Source organism: Myodes glareolus, chromosome 5, assembly GCF_982192425.1.
Source record: "Myodes glareolus chromosome 5, mMyoGla1.1, whole genome shotgun sequence".
In the NCBI taxonomy this organism is placed as follows: Eukaryota; Metazoa; Chordata; class Mammalia; order Rodentia; family Cricetidae; genus Myodes; species Myodes glareolus.
The window spans coordinates 22,690,533-22,714,371 of NC_142030.1; the positions used below are offsets into that span (position 1 = coordinate 22,690,533).

Here is a 23,839-nt window from a genome sequence, read left to right on the forward strand (position 1 = left end):
AGTTATTACCCCTCATGGGTCAGTTCACCAAAAGAACTCTCATTCTTGTGGGTCCTTGTTTACTTAGCCTTCTGGCATAATTGATATCCTTCAGATTAGACACCTTTAACCTCCACAAGGCATTGTCTCAGGAGTATCAACCATTACCGTCAGTGTTGGCGCCTATCTCCACTATGGTGACTTCTCAGCCAATGAGTTTTGTCCTTTAGCTTCTTGCTACTTCCTTCTCTAAAATATTACTTAAGCCTTTTTTAGCCTTATGGTTCTACAACCCTATGGCAGATCAGAAACCCCAACCAGAAACCCTTGTCATCCCCATCAGCTCTGAAGCAGCTCTAACAGAGAAAAACAAGACTGGCAAATGCTCCTTTGGCTTTACCACTACGGTTTCCAAGATGATACTCTCCACTCCATCCTGGCTAAATAAACGACCTTACCCCTGGGGAGAAAGAAAGCCCATTCTCACATTTTACCTTCCAGGTCAGTCCCGTCGCGCCTTCTCTTGTAAAAACAGAACAGAAACACTGCAAATGGAATGATAATAAGCAGAGGGATAGTGACAGCCAGTCCACTTGGCAACACAGCATTGCGGAGGCGGGAGCTTGAGATGTCTGGAAAGAGAAATTGTCGTGAGTCTTGGCTATCAGGAGACAGGGCTAAGATTCTGTGCAGGTTTGTCTACATTCATGGCCATTGTCAAAATGGGATGCGCTTCAGAGAGTGCCAAAGCTCTTCAATTTACAGTATGAATGAGAGAGTCAACCAGGGGCTCCTTAAAACACCTGGGAATGCTTACCACTCCCTAGAAGGCTTTGTCTAGTGTTAGCATGGAGGAGGCACATGCATGTGATGATTAGTCAGAGGTTAAGCCTTGAAGCTCTTCAGAGTGATTTCTGAGGCTTTCCAGAAGAGACGGATGGAGCTGGTTACCTGTGCAGAGTTGCTGGGCAGAGACAGAGTTGGAGCTGCTGCTGACAGGGTTCTGGACGGTACATGTGTAATTCAGTTTTTGATCCTCAGGGGACCAGAAGATTTGAAGGACGTTGCTTCTCTCTCCCAAGGGACTCCAACTGTAGGTTACATTCTTTTCTTCTTTCTCCACAGAGCAGGTCAGTGTGACATTACAAGAATTGTTCACAAATGTTATTAAACTCTGTGTAATCTTTGGTTTTCCAAGCCGACCTGTGAGGATAAAATATACTAGCCTATAGTGAGCTGAAACCAACATCTATAACCTTCTGAGAATCAACTGTTAACTTTTCAGGAATTTGTATGATAGATGTGAAACACAGCATTAAAAATTAAGTTATGACAACAAGTAAATTATACTATAATTGTTTAAAAATTATTTTTGGTATTTTGTTGTAGTTCATGTGCTGGCGGTGAGTTATACACACTGCACCCATGCTCTGTAAGGACACACTGGCAAGCATATCCTTTCATCCCTGTGGATCCCAAAATCGGCCACAGAAGGTTTTTAAAAAATGTTTTTCCTATAGTTATTTATTTTTATGTCACTCCCATTAAGCATTTAACAAGAACTTTTTTCTTTGCTTTTTGAGATTATGATGTAATTACACCATTCCTTCCTTCCCTTTCCTCCCTCCAAACCTTAACATATACCCCTCCTTTTTCAAGTTCATGGCCTATTTTTCATTATTTGTTGATATATATATATATATATCCATATACACATATCTATTTTTTCACTTTTTATTTTATTTGAAAATAGATTCTTTTCTCATATGATACATTCTAGGAAAGGAAGGGAGGGGTGGTAGAGAGGAACTGGGAGGAGTAGTGGGAGAAGTTCTTAAACCACAAAAATTTGGAAATGTTGTAACTTTGGGTTTGATTTATTATTTTTGTCGTTCATGTGCTACACTTGAGAAAGCAATGGACGAAAGGTCACTAAAGCAGATGAAACTTAAAAGCATATCATGTTTGTAGCCATTACATTGTTAATATAAAACAAAATATTATACTGATCTAATATCTATAAAAGATTTCTTTTTCCTCAGCAAAGAAGTTGCTTATATTTAGGCATGCGGATAAATTCCTATAATCCTTGTATTTGGGAGTGTGAAGTGAAAGGTTATGTATAAATTTGAGGCCAGTATGGGATACTTACTAAAACCATTCAAAAGCAAAACAAAACAAAGAAGACTGAATCTGAAAATTATGAGCATTAAAGGTGTGGTGGTTTGCATGAAAATGGCTCCCACTGACTTATATGTTTAAATGTTTAGTCACCAGGGAATGAAACTGTTTGAAATGATTGGAAGGATTAGGAGGTGTGGCCTTGTTGGAGTAGGTATGGCCTTGTTGGACTAGGTGTGACCGCTATTTCATTGGGGATTTAACTTTGCTTATCTGTTTAAATTTCTTATCTGATTTTGGTTTAATTTTGGTAAGTGGTATCCACCACAAAAATTATCCATTTAATTTTAGATCTTTCAATTTTGTGAAACACAGGTTCTAAAAGTATATACTTATGATTTCCTGGATTTCCTAGGTATGTGTTGTGTGCCCCATTTTCATTTGTGATTTTGTTAATTTGGATATTCTCAATCTGCTTTTTAGTTATTTTGGGTAAGTGCTTGTCTGTCTTGTTGGTTTTTTTTTTTTAAAAGAACTAACTGTTTGATTCATTGACTTTTTGTATTGTTCTCTTTGTTTTTATTTTGTTGATTTCAATTCTGAGTTTGATCATTTCTTGCCATCTACTCCTCTTGTGTGTGATTACTTTTAGTTCTAGAACTTTCAGGTGTGTTATTATGTTGCTAGTATGATATCTTTCCTTTTTTTTTTTTAAATGTAGGCACTTAGTATTATGAACTTGCCTCTTATACCTGCTTTCATTATGTCCCAAGTTTGGGTATGCTGTGTATTCTTTTTTTTTTTTTTAATTTTTTTTGCCATACCAAAGTGAGTTTATTGACATTCCTTGAAGATGTATGATGGAAGGGAAAGTGAGGCTTGAGTATCATGTAACATTTCTTTTGTAGATGTAAGCCAAATCAGCCCAATAGTATGGATGTCTCCTGTTAGTGACTAGAACAAAGACTTGTGAACAAAACTGTTATGAACATTTCCTCAGATAATGGAAGCTGCAAGAAGTAGACTAATAGAACGATATTCACTCTACATACTACCGCTAGGTACCTTGAATCTACTAGAACAAAGGGACTACATGTCGTTAACAGGAAAATAATACTTTCTCTTTTGGACCTTGTGATAGCTGAAATAGTCACCCTGCACATTTATGATACAGTATTGCAGTAGCTTCAATAACAAACACCAAAAGACATAATAGTAACAACAATAATAACAACAACAATAATAATAAAGAACCACATTTTGTTATGTAAGTTCTAACTACTTATATTTGAAAGTGTTTCATCTTGCCTGGGAAAACATTTGTGGCAACTTAGAAATTTTTGGAACCCAAGTTTGAGACGTGTGGCTTGACACATGGACTGCCATGAAACTACATACTGTTGGACATTTCATGGGAAACTCAGCTCGCTGGCTTTGCCGGACAAACATTCTTACTGCTGAATGACGTAGCTTCCTTATTAACAGGGAAAAATTGAAATCTTTCCTGATCAAAGCTTGCCAAAATATTATTTAACATTTCGTTTTTTTCATTAACTTTCCAAAAATATTTGTGCTATAGAGTGATGGTAGTAAAAACTTATCACAATGTTCTCCAGCTCACGCACACAGGATGTCACAGAGAATTCAGTAGTTCTAGAATAGTTCTGACTGTGAAGACTCAATTTCTATCAGGGAGATTCCCATCTTTGTGTTACTGAATATCGTCTCCCAATAAAGGATGTTATACTCATAAAACTTGATATAAAAATCTTATTTTAGTGTGTATTCATTTTCTTTGAATTCTAGAGTAGCTTTCATTTCTGTCTTGACCCATTTCCCATTCAGTAGAGAGTTGTTCAGTTTTCATGAGTTTGTAAGCTTTGTGTTGCTATTGATAACCACCTGTAATCTGTGCTGGTCTGACAGGCTACATGGGGTTATTTCAATTTTCTTGTATCTATTGGAACTTTATTTGTGTCTGAGTATGTGGTCAGTTTTGGAGAATATTCCATGAGGTGCAGAGAAGAAGGTATATTCTTTTGTGTTTGGGTGAAATGTTCTATAAATATCTGCTATATCCCTTTGGTTTATAACATTAGATAGCTCCAGCATTTCTCTGATTAGTTTTTGTCTGGATGACCCGTCTATTAGTGAGAGTTAGGTATTGAGGTCTCCCACTATCAGTGTGGGAGGATCAATATGTGATTTAAGCTGTAGTAGTGTTTCTTTTACAAACCTGGGCACCCTTATGTTTGGGCATAGATGTTAACAATTGCAATGTCCTCTTTGTGGATTTTTCCTTTGATGAGTATATAGTGTCCTTCCCTATCTTTTTTGATTAGTTTCAGTTTGAAGTTTATTTTTTTTCAGATCCTGAAATGGCTACACCAGCTTGTTTCTTAGGTCCATCTGCTTCAAATACCTTTTTCCAACCCTTTAATCGGAGGTAATGCTTATTCTCTTTTAAAATCTATCTATCTATCTATCTATCTATCTATTATGTATACAATATTCTGCAGGTCAGAAGAAGGCACCTCATTACAGATGGTTGTGAGCCATCATGTGGTTGCCGGGAATTGAACTCAGGACCTTTGGAAGAGCAGGCAATGCTCTTAACTACTGAGCCATCTCTTGAGCCCATAATGTTTATTCTTGATGTTGAGGTGTGTTTCTTGAATGTAGCAGAAGGATGGATCCTGTTTTCACATTTATTCTATTATTCTGTGTCTTTTTACTGAGTGATTGAGACCATTGATATTGAGAAATGTCAATGATTGTTGATTCCTGTCAGTTTTGTTGTTGCTGTTGGTAGTAGTGGTGTGTGTGCATGCGCATGTGTGTGTGTATGTGTGCTTCCCTTTTGATTTTGCTGCTCTAAGATTATTTATTCCTTGTGTTTTTATGGGTGTAGTTTACCTCCTTAGGTTGGAGTTTTCCTGCTAGCATCTTCTGTAGGGCAGGATTTGTAGACAGATATTGCTTAAATTTGGCTTTATCATGGACTATCTTATTTTATCCATTTATGGTGATTAAAACTTTTGCTGGTTATAGTAGTCTGGGATGGCATCAGTGGTCTTTTAGAGTGTATGCCACATCTGTCTAGGACCTTCTGGCTTTTAGCACCTCAACTGAGAAGCTTGGTATGATTTTAACAGGTCTGCCTTTATGTGCTACTTTGGTCTTTTACCCTCAAGGCTTTTAATATTCTTTCTTTGTTCTGTACATTTAATGTTTTTAAAGTTCTGAAGAGACTTTTTTTTTCTGGTCCAATCTCTTTGGTGTTCTGTAAGCTTTTTGTATTTTTATAGGCATGTCCTTCTTTAGGTCAGGAAAATTTTCTTCTGTGATTTTGTTGAAAATATTTTCTGGGCCTTTGAGCTGAGAGTTTTTTCCTTCCTGTATTCCTACCATTCTTAGGTTTGGTCTTTTCATAATGTCCCAAATTCCCTGTACTTTTTCCAACATAACATTTTCATTGATTATTTGGGAATTTCACATCATGCACCCCAATCACACTCACTTTCCAGTCCTCTCAGGTTCGCCTCCCTTTGTGTCCCCCTTAAAAAAAAAAGGAGAGGGAAGAGGAGAATGAAGAGGAGGAGGAGGAGAAGCGAAGTCCAACTTGTGTTGCCCGTATATTCACTGAGACATGGTCAAACTTCCAATAGCTAGCCATTTAAAGAAAATTTAGTTCTTCTCCACCCCCATCCCCACCAGAAGCCGTCAGTTGTGGAGAGCTACACTTCAGCAGCCTTATCACAATTTTTACCACTCTCTTCAATGGTTCCCTGTCTAGGCTGTTACATATTTTGGAGGGTGGGGTCGGGGTAGGGCTTGTCACAGAAGCTTTCTGTGTCCCTCTTTCTCAACTGTGAGCCCACAACCATCAATACCACTGCAAAAGTAGTTTCCTTGCTCTTTCTCTGTCAGGAACATTTTCAATCTAACATTTTCTTTGATGGGTGCATCCACGTTTTCTATTCTATCTTCAGAGCTTGGTATTTTTCTCTTCCATTTCTCATATTTTGTTGATGAAATTTGCCTCTGTAGTTCTTGTTCAAATTCCTAAATTTTTCACTTCCAGAATTTTCTAGTTTGGGTTTTCTCTATTGATCCTATGTCTATTTTCAGGTTTTGAACAATTTTATTCATTTCTTTCCACTGTTTGTGTTTTCATGGATTTCATTAAGAAATTCATTAATTTCCTCTTTGAGGACGGCTATCTTCTCCTCCAGCCTTCCTTTCCCCAATTCATCCCACTATCCCAGCCTCCCAACAGGAGTTCCAGAAAACACAAGCAGGCATTCCCCGCAAACACACCAGTTGAGCAGGCTAGGGAAACAGGCAAGCCAACTGAAGACCTTCACCAGTACCCCCTCTCCTCCAAACCCAGTGGCCCAGTCTCATCGCCAGCTCTGCAGCAGAACACCTGCAGCAGCCTTCTTTCTAACTCCCACCCACCCACATATCTGTGGAGCCCACAGACCTCCCCTCCTATCCAACCCCCCAATGTTATAGCAGATCCTCTGGTGTGACCCCCTTTCCACTGTCTCCCCTGATTCCAAGGAGGCAAAATAAGCAGGTGCTGGTTGAACAATCTCCCTTCCCCTTTCCTGTGAACCCCTTCAGATCTCTATGCTATCCCAGGTCCTAAGTGTCAGTTCCCAATACCCAGAAACACATTTTACCTGAAACCCCAGTAGCCACAACTATCAGGTCCAGGGAAAATTTTCTACTAGACAACACATATCCATCACACTCTCTGAAAATTCAGAAAGGAAACAGAAGCTAAGGAGCAAGACACCCATCCAACAAAGACAAATCCCCAGATCAGCACGTAGACTTATAATCATCCCTATCCCAGATACCTAGACATCAGCATCAAAACACAGTCAATAACAGGCAGGGCAATCTGTCTTCACTGCAGCCCAGCAACCCTACAACAGCAGGCCTTGACTATTCCAACAAAGCTGAAGCCCATGAAAAAGACCATATTTACCTATTTTCAGAGAGACTTTGTGTGTGTGTGTGTGTGTGTGTGTGCGTGTGTGGTGGGTATTGGTGTAGCCATAGTGGTGAAAACCACAGTCTCATTTCACTTTCTCAGTAGGAACAGAGATGCTATCTGCACAAGCTTCTTGGTAGAGAAAACCAGAGTCAGGGCTAATAGTTCTCCACCCTCCTGAGCTGAGACAAGGCAATCTTGGGATGCTACACTTAATTAACTGCCTTGATTGTGATATCCACACATATGATTAAATTCTATAGGACTACAAGGGATTCCTTTCCTGAGTAAGTGCAGGTATGGTTGGAGCCTCCTAAGTAAGTTCTGCAGACCACACTAACATCAATTTCCTGTTTTGCGCTTGCACACTGAGCTGCAGTTCTGTAAGTATTAACATGTACAGGAGCAGAATTCAACCAGCATCTGTTTATTGCATCTCCTTGGAATCGGGGAGACAGTGGAGAGAGGTCACCCCAGAGGGTCTGCTGTAGCACAGGAGATGAGACTGAGGGTTGGATCTAGAGGAACAGAACAGGGGAAGTGAAGGACACACAGCACCTCCTTTTGTGGTTCTTTGCACTTTCTCATGCATTCTGCAATTATTTTGAAACAAGAAGCTTTTTAAAAGACCTCTTTGCAGATGGCATCTTACTAGATTGTCATAATAACTCTTGCAAATTAAATAATATGATTGATGGCATTTTATAAGAAAGGAAAACAAAGATCCAAGGACAAATTCTGTTGGAAAAACAGTAGAGCTAATGTCTGTGCTGTCTAGCACTAAAGTTAGACCTTTGGAAGTGCTGACATGCGTATTCAGTTGTGAGTATGAAAAGAGTTAGGGAACCATTCTCAGAAATATGGGTGTGCTTTAGGTCAGAAATCTCCAAAGCAAAAGTAAAATTCGCCCTTTGTCCTCCCATAACTTACGGTAAATATGAAGATGGTAGTGTTTTGTGGTGGTGGGGGTATTCTCTATATTTATGTCTGCTTTGTAAGTTCCTGCATCTTCCGTTCTCAGGTGTTTAATGATTAGGTCATAGTTCTGTTCTGTGACATTTATTCGTCCTTCATAAACCGACTGGGACACAATAACATCAGGTGGTGCTCCCTGGAGTCCTGGTTTGACAAAAGCAACGGATGATTGAAAAGTCCAGGCAATGTTTTTAACTTTTTGTGGCTCTTGAATATTTAAGGGGAAAATAACTGACTCCCCAAGAATCCCATTCACCAGGAGCGAATCTGCATCTCTTGTTGCTGCTTCAGACCCTGAGGATAAAAATAGAAAACAGTAACCATCAGACTGTTGAACCTCTTTATGTTCCTTCTCTGTCTTGGGTATCACTGAGGAACTTACTCAGACACTTGCTCATCCTGTGTCTTGACAATGTCTTCTTTCATTCTAGGTATGTTTTTCTTCTTCTTCTTCTTTTTTGTTTTGGTTTTTTGAGACTCTGTGTGTGTGTGTGTGTGTGTGTGTGTGTGTGTGTGTGTGTAGTCCTGGCTGTCCTTGAACTAGATCTATAGCCCAGGCTGTTGATCTCAGAGAGATCCACCCGTCTCTGCCTCCCAAGTGTTGGGATTAATGGTGTACAACACCACTGCTCGGCTTACTCTAGGTATGTCTAATATACTATGACAAGTAAAATTTAGTTAAATATTTGCAGTGTTGTCTGAAACAAAATTGTCCCTGAATGAATACATGTATTCATTTATAAATGGATGAATGAAGAAATGAACTTAGCCTATTTGGTAAGCTGCTGCAGAGTCTATTCAACACAAGAGTGAATTTTAACACTTCACTCTGTTAAGGAAACAGGTATTGTGGGTCATATGCTCTATGTAGGTTGGGAAGATAGAAGTGAACAGAAAAGATACCCTCAAAACCATCAACTTAGGGAATAATTTTGTCAGAACCTGGAAGAACTCTTTGCCTTTATCTTCCAAGGATAAAAGAAAAAAATGTAACATATTTTTGAAGACCACAGTAAAAAACAAAAAGCAAACAAACAAAGCAGTGACCCACATACTCCAGGAACTGTCCCCAACTCTTCTACTACTGGGTCGAAGGAGCAGGAAAGGGACACACTTGATATCTTGGATCTAATGAAGGTTTCTGCTCTTTTTCCCCTGAATGCCTCCTAGTCTTCAGAATTTATGCATCTATTATAAAGCAGTAGTAACATGTTTTAATACAGCAGATCCACTACTGTGGATTCTTTAATAATCAGAAGTGTTTGAGATTGGCTGGGAAGTATTTGATAATGAAGTATGTGATAATGTCTCTGACATGGGAACTGACCAGTCACGAACATGAACAACGAGCTGGGCTGTTTTGATGTGAACTAGCTATGTGCAGACCCCCAAAGTCAATTCATGTTTCTCACATAAGTGGATTCAGGTTAACCCTAAAGCTGACACAGGGCTTGGTATATAGAGGGTCTGTTGTGAATGCAGTCACTAAAATGAAAGGATTTCTCTGCATGGTGGGGGTCTCTCTATGGCCACCTTTGCCCTTCAGTTCAGTCGGTACTGCAGGAGCCCAGGATTGCTAAGATGAACCTCTTTCCTTTTGGGTCAGTGGAAGGTTTGCCCTAAGGAGGAAATACTGGTAACTTAGTTGGGATGGGCAAGCCAAGTCAACATGTTTCAGGGCACTACCGCAAGTAAGGGTGGGACAGGAGGAAAGTAGGGACACTTACCTACCAACATTTATTAAGTGCTAACTACCCATCCATGCTGTTAGGAGCACAGGGATAATTGGATACTGCTATAGCCCTGAGGAACCCACGGAATATAAGAGGAAACATGATGGGCGCCAAATGGAATGGATGACAGAAAGAAAACATACAGAGAACATCAAGTTAGGCTAATGCTGTCTGTAGCAGCCACACTTTGCAGAAATCCGCAACATCAGTTGTCACCAGGTAAATTATCCCACTGAGTTGGTAGGGTTCACAGAGGACACCTGGAATATCTTAGCTTGTGTCTCAGGTGTAGCATGCCAGAGGCTAAGCTTAAAGGATTCTGAACTTGTTTTCTGGTGCTGTGTGACTTCCAAATGCTTAACACATTTCAAACAGAGAGCCCCAAGTTTTCTCTTTACACTGGGTCCTGCAAATGCCATAGCCAACCCCTGTATCAAATTGCTTCCATGTTTCAAGGCTTTTTTGAATTGAGGTCCTATGGATAAGCTCTCGTTCTCCTCTTCTGGTTTAAGTTAGGCATAAGATGAACCAGATATGTGATATCTAATTCTGGCTATGTTCCATGTTGGAGCCCATAAATGTGGATCTGTTCCACCTTGACCAAAGGTCAGAGAGTTCAGTTATATTCTTGCTCCTTCATGACAAGGAGGTTTGAACCGTGGTGTGGCTACTACAGGATGCTTGGCATATGGTGTGGTTGCTGCATGTCCTACCTAAACAACAGAATACTTAACTCAGGATATAATTGCTTGATGTTTTGGGTACTGAAGAGGTAATTACTCTGTTTTGGTGTCATGGTAAAGTAGTCTTTTGCCTTCTCCCCCTGCTTTGGATTGGAATATATAAAGCATATGAAACATAAGCACAGGGAATTCAGTATTCACTGGGTTGCCCTCCAGACTCTAGTGTAGATCTTTGTATATTTCTTTTTATCTCTGTTTTTTCCGTCTGACATTTCTGATCCACACGCCCCTACCTTTGAACATATGAACCTATCGAAGCTGGACCCCAACAACTCTATCATTATCTTCGGGAAATGTGGAAGCCATTTGCTAAGGCTGAGAACTTCGTGGTGGTAAAGCCCTTGTGCCACAACAAGCTTTTGAATGTGGTGTCAGTGCTCAGCTATGCTCCACTCCCCACAGCAAAGTCATTCAGGAAATGATGGTGGGCTATCAAAGAGCAATCAAGCAGGAAGGGCAATGCGTAGGTGATGCTGCAGGGGAAATACTGCAGCTTTTTGCACTGATGATATTGTTGCAAGAACCTTGAGCTCGCTGAGAAAAAGCAAAGAGTTTGAATAGGTGTGAAATGAATTTTCTGCTGCTTTCAAAGGCACACAGTTGCTCCGGGAGAGGTACCTTTGAGACGACAGCATGTAACTGAAAAACACACGAGGCAGGCTCCAGACTGGGCATCTACTTCCAAACTGGGCAAACTCAATAAAGTTACAAAGCCTTTTATAGTCTATAATAGTGTAACATTGGCCCCCATCTCCTCAGTGAGCAGCAAACGGTGTAATGTGAGCAGAAGCGCTTTGTTAACTGCCATAGTGAAACTAATGTGAATTATTCCTGGTGTTGATTTTGACCAATTGGTATGTGCATTTTAAAGATGGCTTGACCCTTCCCTGTGACAACTCAGTGATGCTAAGGCCATATTGGACTCCCCCCCCCACTTTAAAGCAGATTTATGGGGTAATTCAAGTAAAGCCCAACTGAATGCTTTTAAGTGCTCTACTTGGTGGATCTCAATCTGCCCTTAAAATACTTCAGTTTTTAAAGAAAGAATCTTTCTGCCAATCAACTCCAATATTTATTTTTCTACATGCTGCAGAGACTTGAATATTACATTATTACCAATCTCAGCAAAATCCAATTTTGGAGAGCATTTGTGGCACAAAAATGTCTTGAAAGGGGGTTGAGATTTGCACGTCATATGTGAGGCCCTAAGTTTGAGCCTCAGGGGAATTAATACCAAGTTGGGGTAATAATACACATGTGTATAACTTTCCTTTGCAGTATGAAGTAGGAAATGTCAGGTGAATGAATGACATTCATCAATGGTAATTTCAGTCAAATCTCAAAAAGAGAAAGAATACTTTGAACTATGGCTGTGAGAAAAACATATTGCAAAGAGCAGAATTCTCTAGGTAGTGGGAAGAAAAGGAGTCTCAGGTCTTTGGGTTCTAAATTCAAGTTCACAAGTTTTGATGCTAATTGAGTCTAGATTTTCATGATGGGAGAGGGAGGGAGAGAGAGAGTTCTAGAAACAAATTAGGTTGGGATATGGGAAAATCTTTAATTTGAGTTTATTTAATAGGTAGAGATATCTAATAAAATTTTTGAGGATTAAGATTAAAATAACGTGTTGGGGTAATTTAAAATAGTAATGATGTATATAAAGAATGAGAAGCTTTGGTAATAGAGGAAACAGATATGCTATGAAGAAACCAGAGAGAACTTTAAGAGGCTAATGCAGCCATCTAGGCATGAACCATGGGAGTTATAATAGGAATGGAAAGGAAGGGCTGAGTTTGAGAGATAGTGCAAGGAAGGGCAATGACAAAATAGGCACCTCATACAATTCACTTGTTTTGCTGTTTGTTTGTAGCTTCTGGTTTGTGTCAGTGAAAAATTAAACGTAGAAAACAGATATGCAAAAAGATGTCAAACGGAAAAGACAAGGCGAGTGTTAGAACTGTTGAATCTGTGATGAGATTGGACCACCTCAGCAAGCAGTTGGAAGGAAGGATTATAGGAGAAAGTATGGTCTAGAGGTATTGTTGGTTGGAAGGACATGGTAACAGAACCTGCTTGCTGTGGGACAGTTGCACACCGTGTAAAGATATATTTCTATGATTGCTGTAGTAAAAAGGTGAACAGCTAATAGCTAGACAGGAGGTATAGGTGAGGTTTTTGGGGAGAAAAAGGAAAAGGAAGAGGATCTAGGCATGCAGGAGATGCCTGGAGACACAAAGAGGAAACAGGAAGTGCCAGATGGAATACTATGTGGAATCTATGTGATAGAACATAGATTAAAATAAATGATTAATTTAAGTTATCAGAACTAGTTAGGAACAAGTCTAAGCTATAGGCCAAACATAATTAACTGCATAATTAATAAAAAGTCTCTATGTCTTTTGAGAGCTGGCTAGCAGGACAGAAAAAGACTCATTACACCTGCTAGCTATTTTCCAATATTTGTTCTCTCCTTCATCACAGTGACAGACCCCTTGATGGTTAAAAGGGCAGATGACCACCAGAATAGAGTACATTATCCTGCTTTCTGCTAGTGAAGTGTCGTCGTGCCACCGAGTTCAGGCCAACCAAATATAAAATATAAGTAAAGGTATTATATATAGCTTCAATTTCTTTTAGGAGAGGAAAAGATGCTCTCTCCATCTCTTTTACTTTATACTTTATTTTGTCATGGTAGCTGGACCCCTGAGAAATGTCAGGAATCAACGAGAAACCAAGTATTGAGGTCAGTGATATAGAAAGATTAAAAGTCAGGAACTGTAAGGTTTAGATCTGGAGCTGAGCTTGTGAGAAGTGTCCACAGTAATAGAAAAAGTATCAAAAACAACAAAGCAAACAAGTAGATCGGATGGTTACTTATCAACAGAGAACCTACTATAGCCTCAAGATGATCAAAAAGGGATTGTCTGTGATACAATAGTTCAGTGTGTTCAAGTAGGATGGAAGCTGAAAATATCTCTTAAATTTTATATCTTTGAAGGTGTGGCGGTTTGAAAGAAAACGGCCCCCAAAGGGGTGGCACTATTAGGTGTGGCTTTGTTGGAGGAAGTGTGTCACTGTAGGGGTGGGCTTTGAGATTTCCTATGTTTGAAATACTGCCCAGTGAGTCAGTTGACTTCCTGTGTCTGCAAGATGTAGCACTCTCAACTCCAGCACCACATCTGCCTCCACTCTGCCATGCTCCCTACCACGATGATAATGGACTGAACCTCTGAAACTGTAAGCGAGCTACTCCAATTAAACCTTTTATTTTTACGAGTTGCCATGATCATGATGTCTCTTCACAGCAATAAAAACCCTAAGACAGAAGTGTATTGACGCTCTTTGAGAATGGAAAGCATGTGAGACAATCCAACAGGAAGCCAGATTATCCTGCTGGGGGAGGTGGAAGGGATGCGAGTTTGAGCTGGGTGGGTTTGTATTCATTTGGTGACCCCTTTCATTAAGTAGACCACAGGATGGACTGGAATAACGTCTGTTTCATAGGACACTGTTAGCACAGCACACAGAAGGTGCTTACAGCATAGTAAACATTTAGTGTAATAAAACATAAAGTAAAAGATAATCATTCTGATGGCATCACCTCTTCAGTCATGTGGGCGGTGAGGCCAGCTGCTAAGAAGGAGATCAGGGTCAAACTGGCTAGGAAATCTGACAACAATGGGTATGTGTTTTAAATTCAGATATATTTGTAGCTATTAGTATAATTACGAAAAAAAAAACTATTGAAACCCTTATCTCCTCATTTCTAGATGTGGTAACTACTTGATAATGTATGAAATAGCACTTAGCACAATGTGTGGGTGGTACATATAAACGGTAGTTTCAATTATTTTGGTGGAAAAAGTTTGAGATGTGGTCTTATAAGCCGGCAAGAGGTTGATGAAGCAGATCAAATGGCTGCGGAAACCTTGGAATCCAAGTCAAGAGGTGTCCTACAGCTACATCATAGCTGACCAATCTCATTTTCAAACTCCCGTAGAGCAGACTGACCACAAATGGGAAGAGTGAGAAGCAGACTATGCTTCCAAAGAAGAGATAAGGGCTAGAAGAGGCAACATACATCAAAGGAGGACAGATTTGTTTTGACTCGCAGTTCATAGGTTTTAGTTCATAGTTACTTAGCTTCACTGCTATAAGCTGAGGCAAGGTAGAATATCACGGCAAGGAGCATGTGCTAGAGGCTAGCTTTCCTCCTCATGGTACCCAGTAATCAGAGAAGGAACAGATGAGTCGGGAAACAAGGTCTCCCTTTCTAGGCAATAACTTCCAGTAATCAATGTCTCCTCATTAGATCCCGTCTCCTAGTTTCTCTCACTTCCCAGTATTTGAATTTGTCAAAGGATTGATCCACTGATGAAGTTAGAACCTTTGCAATATGATCACTTCTCCAAACCCAGCAGATTAAAACTAAGCCTTTAACATATGGGGTTTGGGGGCTGGAGGAGAGGCAGATATTTCATATTCGTACTACAACACACGGTAAAAGTCTGTCATGATGATTTGGTAGCTCTGAGGAGGAAGGAATCTATAGAGTAGAGATCATGGGACCACACCAGCATGGATGGAGCACTGTGGGCAGACTCTCTGAGAAAGGCAGCCTTCCTCTCTCTTTAGGCTGGAGCCCTTCTCCTGGAAGGACAGATTAGGCCGTAGATTAGCCAGTGACCTGTGTTTAGCTGGGTGATGTCTTCTGTACCTATGGGCGGACTTTACAAACACACATTCCATGAATAAGTAGCTGCCCAAAGCTGTCACTGGAAGGAGACAACAGGAATGGTGGGAAAGACATTTGAAAAAGAATAAAGAAACAGAAAAAGAGTCAGAAAACCGTCTGGGGTTGAGAACTTGATGAGCTGGACCGTCTTTAACTGGACAGAGGGAAATTCGTTGTGGAGCTTCTTAGGTTCTATGAAGAGCAGATACCATGTCCTCTGGGCTTGTGAAACCACTTAGTCTCCTTAGTTCCTTTCATGGACTTCACCATCGTCTAGATCCTGGCAGATCAGACCTCAGTCATTCACCTGCCATCCTCTCTCTCCCCCTGACAGCTGTACAGGCCAGGAGTGCCTCACCTCGGCTCATGTGTCTGCTCGGTCCCCTTTCACGCCAGACCCTCCCGCATGCCTTTGTCTTATGTAGGTCTTGCTTCTAACATCCTCCCATCAGAGAGAGCTTTTCTGACTGTCACCACTCCAAAAGCAATGGGACCTGCAGAATGGTGCCTAAAAATGAGGCGGACTAAGGTCTCATATTGTAGCCAACTTTATTTAGAGCCTCAGATAATTTTTTATTCTTTAAGCAAGGTCATCCTGTAGGCAAAGTTCATAAAGTTCAAGCTGTATACCAATCACAAGGACAAGCTGTGCTTGGCTGAGTAACCCCAGTAAATGCAATGGTCATCTGAACCAAATCCACTCCTGTTTGCTGCGCCTAGGAGGGGCACAAGAACATTTTCCAAGAACAGTTCTGTGCTTTGGAGGATGGAGATCACAAGTCTCTTGTTCTCTTTCCTTGGAGTTTTCTCACAGGCACCAATAATTCCCCTCACACAACTTCCCCCATGGACTGTGTTCTGACACCCGAGCACCAATGCTAAAGCCACCCACTCTTTGTGTTTTCTTTTTGTGCCAGACAACACTACTTAAAGTCTCAAATATGTGTATTAATTTATCATCACCCCCTTTTCCCTGAGCACAGCCTACTTGAATGAAGAGTCTTTCTTTTCATCACTAATGTTTCTCCTATAACCAGTGGATGGTTTTTAAAGTATTTCTTGGGGATGGGGGGGGGGGGCGGAGAATAAACACGAACACCTTTTCTTGCTGTGAGTACAATCACTCTCTCTATTTAGCAATAGAAATATGAAATAAAGCAAATAAACAACAAGAGAGAAAAATACAACAGCAGAACTAAAAATGAGGGCCAAAGAGAACTTTTCACTGGTCTCTAGGTCTTGGTCAGAGTTCAAATTGATTCATGAGACCGGATAGTCAGCAAACTGTAGCTTCCTTTTACTGGAATATCTGCTCTGTTTGAAAAGAAAATCCACATGAATCTATAGAATGGGGACCCACAACGTAGCAACAGTGCTACAAACTGCAGATCAAGAAACATGATCCATGCAAGACTCTATTGCTTGTTACGCTCAGTCCGTTATGATCCACAAGGAAAGAGAGAATCAACACTTATGGGTTCTAAAGACTTTAATAATAAGTCACCACCTAAGCAGGTCACTGATCAATCATGGCTTCCAAAACAGTGACTCAGGAGCCTGATTACTCCTGGCAGCCCTGAACGGGGCCAGAAGCAGGGTTCATAAACAAAATTCACAAACGTTTGTTGCCAAGTTACAGACATAATTTTCACAATCAGACGAAAGATCAGGGACTTTCCTTGTGTGTTCCATCACTGTCACCTGACACAAAATGGGAGTTTTTCAATCCAACCAATCAGATTCATTTGTATTTTTTTCTTCCTGTTGTTAGGAACAGCCATAATGTTTTGAGAGAACTAAGGGACATAGCAGACTATTCTGTTGCCTAAGGAGGAGGTTGGTCAGCCATTGAAAAGTTCGCAGCTCTCCTAGGGCTTGCCCAGTCTACATGTTACCCTAAAAGTAAAATGGAGTCTGAAGTAAAAATGGCAGTACTTAGGCCAAGGTGATTTTGCCTGCTCCCTTCATTGCTGACTAGCTAGACATCCAAGAATGTACTGAACCAGCTAAGCCTCAGGATCCTAGATGGTCAATGAAACTGAGAAGAGCCATCCCTTGGAGTTACTTTGAGGGCTAGATGATCTAGTGACAGGTCTCTCCAGGTTCTGTACCAATGGAGAAGGATTTAGAGACCCTCAGGAAATCTTGCCTTGAGGTGTATCCTTGGCCTGCCCCTTTGTAAGTCACTGTTGACCTGCCTTTAAGACTGAGACCACCTGGCTGTGACTACTGGTGTTACGGGATATTAGTTCTTCATGCCTCAGTTTCCTCAGCTTTCCAGTGACACTGGAAATAGCACTGACCTCATAAAATTGTTGCAAGATGCTTTGTTGATGCTCATGGGAGGCCTGCCCCTTTCTGAGCAAATATGGAGGAGGAAGGAAGAGTAGGTTGAAGGGGGATGGGAGGAGAGGAAGGAGTGGGAGGAGAGGAGAAGCTGCAGTGGGGATGTAAGAGAAATAAATTAATAAAAAAGTGTTATGAGAGCTAAATAAGTTAATATCTGTGGGCTGGCATATCCTGACCACTGTTTCTTAAATACAAAACAAATAAGAGGCTGGAGGGATGACTCAGCCTGTCAAGTAATTGCTTTGTAAGCACGAGGATCTGAATTCAGATCTCCAGCACACATCTGTAACTCTAGCACCATGGGGGTGGGGTGGGGTGGGGTGAGGAAGAGCCAGGCAGATTCCTGGAAACTCATTGGTCATCCAACCTCGCTGAATCAATGAACTCCAGGTTCAATTAGAGAATCTGTCTTACAAAATAAGGGGGAGAGCATTCAAAAAAGACATTATATGTTGACCTCTGGCCTCCTCATGCAGGTGCACACATATGCACCTGTGTGTACATGGGAATATACCACACACACATAGCACATACTCATTCATAAATATTTCTCAAACAAATGATATTGTTGAAGGGACTAAATACTTTATATTACTCTAAAGGAAAGAAAAGGTTGGGACATTGGGGTGAGGCAGAGGGTATGTTAGAGAGGAACTAGGGACGGTTGAATTATTGCCTAACAATCACTCCTACCCTTTGTTTCCTCATGTCCCTTTAAATAAACATTTCTTGTTCTTGTTTGGGGGGTGGGGCAGGAATTAAACTATCCTTTTTTGATCTCCATCCCAGAGTTAGCAGTGTGGCCAGAAGGTCTCTCCATATTTGAGACCTGGGCGGACAAACAGACATAGCTTGAGTATACAACACTCAAATAAGAGTCAGTTATATTCGCCAAAATAAGTCAAGAGATGTTGAGAGCAATGAGGAAGGAAAGGGCAGGCCAACAGAAATCCTATGTCACTCTCCCCATAATTATAGAAATTCTTAGGTCACAGTTGTGTTTTTTAAAAAGCAACCTGCAACCCTCTACAGCAGTATACCATTTTTCTAGACATTTTTATTTTATGTAATCTTTATTAAGACTTAGCTTATTCTGAATCAATACTTTAAAACATGAAATAAAACACAAAATCTCAAACAGAGGTGGGGGCATGATCATCAATTGCTTTACTAGTGTTGCTCCTCTTAGCAGACACTCAAATTTTGATTAAAACAAAATTCCTCACTTTTTGACTTCTAAGTATCTATGTATCAACATTTTCATCTGAAAATGGGCTTATTAATAAGTACAATCCATCTTATGGAGTACCATGGGATTGAACAAAGTGATATTATAGAGAACTTAGAATTATGTCAGACATATAGTGATTGTTTCATACATGGTTAATCTTTGCTTTTATTGATGGGAAATAGGAGAAAAATCAAAGGGGAAGGGTTGAGTGGATAGATGCAAAAATGGGAGGAGGATGGAAAATAATCAAACCAACATAGGAAAGGCTTAATAGAGAGAATGAACAAGGAGGGAGTGGCAGACTATTCTGTCTTCTGTTCCTGGAGGCTAAGTGGCTCTAAGACACATGGATAATCAGTCACAGAGCTCACAAAACCACGAGAAGTTGAATCAGAGCACAAGACTGTAAGTCTTGCCTTGGAGAAGACTTTTCCAGCACGAAGTAGCCATGAACTCACTTCTCCACCTTCCTTATCCTGTAACGTCAGAGAAGAATGCAGGTTTCTATATGAGTTCTCCTTCGCTTCTTGGCTGTTTCACTGCTCCAGTTGCTGGGGGAGGGGCAGAAAAGCCATCCATGCTCAGCACTGAATAGAAGGGACCACTCACTCCACCAAGGGAAGCAGCATATTGTATAGAGCATATTGTATCCTTCGGAACTATCTGTGAAATAACTCTAGGTACACTTAGGGTGATCCATAGTTTTGACTTCTTTGAAAACAAGGCCTCACTCCCTGTTTTGAGCATGTCTGACAAAATTAATATCTCATCTCTGGTTTCCTTTTTAATATCCCAATAGCCTGTACTCAAACTCAAACTGCTACTGTTTTGCTGTTTAGCTTCCTTAGACCGTCTCACAAACAACTAAGTCCTGCCCAGGATCTCTGTACAACAGAACCAGGACCGTTCTTAATAAAACATGAAACACAAATGTGAAACACAGCACCAGAATCAGCTAACATATACATGTTTTTGAGACAGGAGCTCACTATGTGTAGAGGACTGACCTGGAACTCACTATGTAGACCATAATGGTCTGGAATTCCCCTGCCTCTGTCTCCCAAATGCCAAGATTAAAGGTGTATACCACCACACTTGGCTATTATTTTCAAGTACTTACTACATTCAGAAAAGCACACACACACACACACACACACACACACACCCACACACACACACACACCATCACTACCAAAATAGTAGGAATCAACAATCACTTGTCATTGACATCTCTCAATATCAGCGATCTCAATTCCTCAATAAAAAGACACAGACTAACAGAATGGATGTAAAAACAGGATCCATCCTTCTGTTGCACCCAAAAACCACAACTCAACATCAAAGATAGACATTTTCTCAGAGTAAAGGGATGGAAAAAGATATTCGAAGCAGATGAACCTAAGAAACAAGCTGGTGTAGCCATTTTGGTTTCTGAAAAAATAGACTTCAAACTAAAACTAATCAAAAGAGATGGGAAGGACACTATATACTCATCAAAGGAAAAATCCACCAAGAGGACATTGCAATTGTTAACATCTATGTCCAAACATAAGGGTACCCAGGTTTGTAAAAGAAACACTACTACAGCTTAAATCACAGATTGATCCTCCCACACCGATAGTGGGAGACCTCAATACCCCATTCTCACCAATGGACAGGTCAACCAGACAAAAACTAATCAGAGAAATGCTGGCACGAACAGACTTTATAAACTAAATGTACTTAACAGATCTTTACAAAACATTTCACCCAAATGCAAAAGATTATGCCTTCTTCTCTGCACCTCATGAAACCTTCTCCAAAATTGACCACATACTCAGAAAAAAAGCAAGCCCCAATAGATACAAGAAAACTGAAATAACTTCCTGCCTCCTATCAGATCACAGGTTAAAGCCAGCTATAAAAAACACCAGCAACAACAGAAAGCTTACAGACTCATGGAAACTGAACAACTCTCTACTGAGCAAAAAAACAGACCAAGACAGAAATTAAGAAAGACTTTCCAGATTTCAATGAAAGTGCCTGCACAACACACCCAAACTCATGGGGCACGCTGGGAGTGGCTCTAAGAGGGAAGTTCATAGCACTAAGTGCCTACATTAAAAACCAAACACCTGGAGAGATCTCACAGTAGCAACTCAACAGCACACTTGAAAGTGTTAGAACAAAAAGAAGTAATCACAGGCAAGAGGAGTAGACACAAGAAATAATCAAACTCAGGGCAGAAATCAATAAACTAGAAACAAAGAAAATACCCCCAAAAAATCAATGAAACAAAGTGTTCTTTGACAGAAATCAACAAGATAGGTAAGCACGTATTCAAACTAAAAGGCAGAGCTAGAATATCCAAATTAACAAAATTAGAAATAAGAAGGGGAGCATAGTAACAGACACCTAGGAAATTCAGAGATTCAAAAGTAAATTCTTAAGAAACTTGTACTTCACTAAATTAGAAAATTTAAAAGAAACGGGTAATTTTCTCAATAGGTACCACTTATCAAAGTTAAATCAAGATCAGATAAGCAATTCAAACAGATCCATAAACCCCCAGTGAAATAGAAGCAGTCATTAAACGTCTTCCAACCAAAGAAATCCCCAGGCTAGAAATATACCATATTTTCAAAGAGGAGTTAACACCAACAGTTCTTAAATTATTTCACAAAATAGAAATGGAAAAAACATTGCCTAACTCATTTTATGAGGCCACAGTTCACCTGATACCCAAACCACACAAAGACCCCAAAAAGAAAAAAAAAATTACAGACCAATTCCTCTTATGAGCACAGACACAAAAATACCTAATAAAATACTTGCAAACTGAACCCAAGAACACATCATGATCAAGCCGCTTCATCCCAGAAATGTAGGGATAACTCAGTATACAAAACCAATAAATGTAATCCATCACATAAACAAACTGAAAGGAAAAAAAAAGACACGATCATCTCATTAGATGCAGAATAGGCCTTTGGCAAAATACAACACCCCTTCATGATAAGGGTCCTGGAGAGAGCAGAGATATAAGGGACATATCTAAACATAATAAAAGCAGTTTACAGTAAGCCCATAGGCAACATAGAATTAAATGGAGAGATACAGCAATTCCACTAAAATCAGGAACAAGACAAATTTATCCACTTTCTCCATATCTATTCAATATTAGTGCTTGAATTCTTAACCAGAGCAATAAGACAATGGGAGGAGATTAAGGGTATACACATTGGAAAGGAAGAAATCAAAGTATCTTTATTTGCAGGTAATATAATAGTATTCATAACCGACCCTAGAAATTCTATGGGGAACTCCTAAGCTGATAAACACTTTCAACAAAGTAGCTGGATACAGAATTAACTCACAAAAATTAGTAACCCTCCTATAAAAATCAGGGAAACAACACCTTTCACTACAGCCTCAAATAATATAAAATATCTTGGGTTAACTCCACCAAGCAAAGTGAAAGACTTACATGATAAAAACTGTAAGATATTGAAGAAAAAATAGACAAAGATATCAGAAGATAGAAAGATTTCCCATGCTCATGGATCAGTAGGATTAACATAGTAAAATGACCATCCTACAAAAAAACATCTACAGATTCAATGCAATACCCATCAAATTTCCAATGCAAATCTTCACAGATCTTGAAAGGACAATTCTTAACTTCATATGGAAACACAAAAAACCAGGATAACTAAAATAATCTTGAAAAATAAAAGAACTTTGGGAGGTCTCACCATTCCTTATCTCAAGTAATATCACAAAGCAATAGTAATAAGAACATCATGGTATTGGCAACAGTAGACACATTGATTAATGGAATTGAATTGAAGATCCAGACATAAATTCACAGACCCATGGACTATGATTTTTGATAAAGAATCAAAGAAGCCAGAATTATACAATGAAAAAAGAAAGAATCTTCAACAAATGGTGCTGGTCTAACTGGATGTCTGCATGTAGAAGAATGCAAATAAATCCATACTTATCACCCTGTACAAAACTCAAGTCCAAGTGGATCAAAGACCTCCACCTAAAAATCAGATACAATGAACTGATTGAAGAGAAAGTGAGGGATAGTCTTGTACTCACTGGCACAGGAGAACACTTTGCGAATGGAACATAGATAATGTAGGCAATAAGATCAACAATGAAGAAACGGGACTTCGTGAAATTGAAAAGTTTTTGTAAGGCAAAGGACATCACCATTCAGATAAAGCAGCAGTCTACAGAATGGGAAAAGATTTTTAGCAACTCACCATCTGATAGAGAACTAATATCTAAAATATATAAAGAAACTAGGTATCAAAAAACCAAATAATCTAGTTTCAAAAATGTGGTACAGACCTAAACAGAGAATTCTCTTTAGAGGAAACTCAAATGGCTGGGACACACTTAAAAGAATTGTTCAAAATCCTTACCCCTCAGGGAAATGCAAATCAAAGGTGTTGAGATTCCATCTTACACCTGTCAAAATGGCTAAGATCAAAACACAAGTGACAGCTCATGTTGGAGAGGATATGGAATAAGGGGAACACTCATCTATTGCTGCTGGGAGTGCAAACTTGTACAGTCATTGTGGAAATTGATAAGGCAGTTCCTCAGAAAGTTGGGAGTCTATCTACCTCAAGATCCATTTACCCAAAACATGCTTCATATTACTACAGGGACACTTGCTCAACCATGTTTATTGCTGTTCTGTTCACGATTGCCAAGAACTAAAAGCCACCTGTATGCCCCTTAATAGAAGAATGAGGAAAGAAATTGGAGTGCATTTCCACAATGGAGTGTTTCTCAGCTTTTGAAAAAATTGACATCATGAAATTTATAGACAAATGGATGGAACTAGAAAAAAATCTTTCTGAGTGAGGTAACCCAGACCCAGGAAGATAAATATGATAACACATTCACTTATTTGTGAATTCACTTATATGTAAATGATTACCAACCTACAATCTATAGACCCAGAGA

The 23,839-nt window shown here is 39.8% G+C and overlaps 1 protein-coding gene across 2 annotated transcripts in view; it reads right to left on the minus strand.

Moving 5' to 3' along the window:
• Cd84 (CD84 molecule) overlaps positions 1-23,839 on the minus strand; it is a 36,429-nt gene that overhangs the window by 7,255 nt on the left and 5,335 nt on the right. The window contains exons 3-5 of one of the 2 annotated variants that reach the window (XM_048448909.3): positions 8,036-8,374; positions 931-1,182; positions 474-611 (exon numbers count right to left, since the gene is read on the minus strand). In XM_048448909.3, the coding sequence (XP_048304866.3) occupies positions 474-611; positions 931-1,182; positions 8,036-8,374 (729 nt within the window). The remainder of the gene's footprint in view (positions 1-473; positions 612-930; positions 1,183-8,035; positions 8,375-23,839) is intronic. The other variant, XM_048448910.3, reaches the window with a different exon arrangement.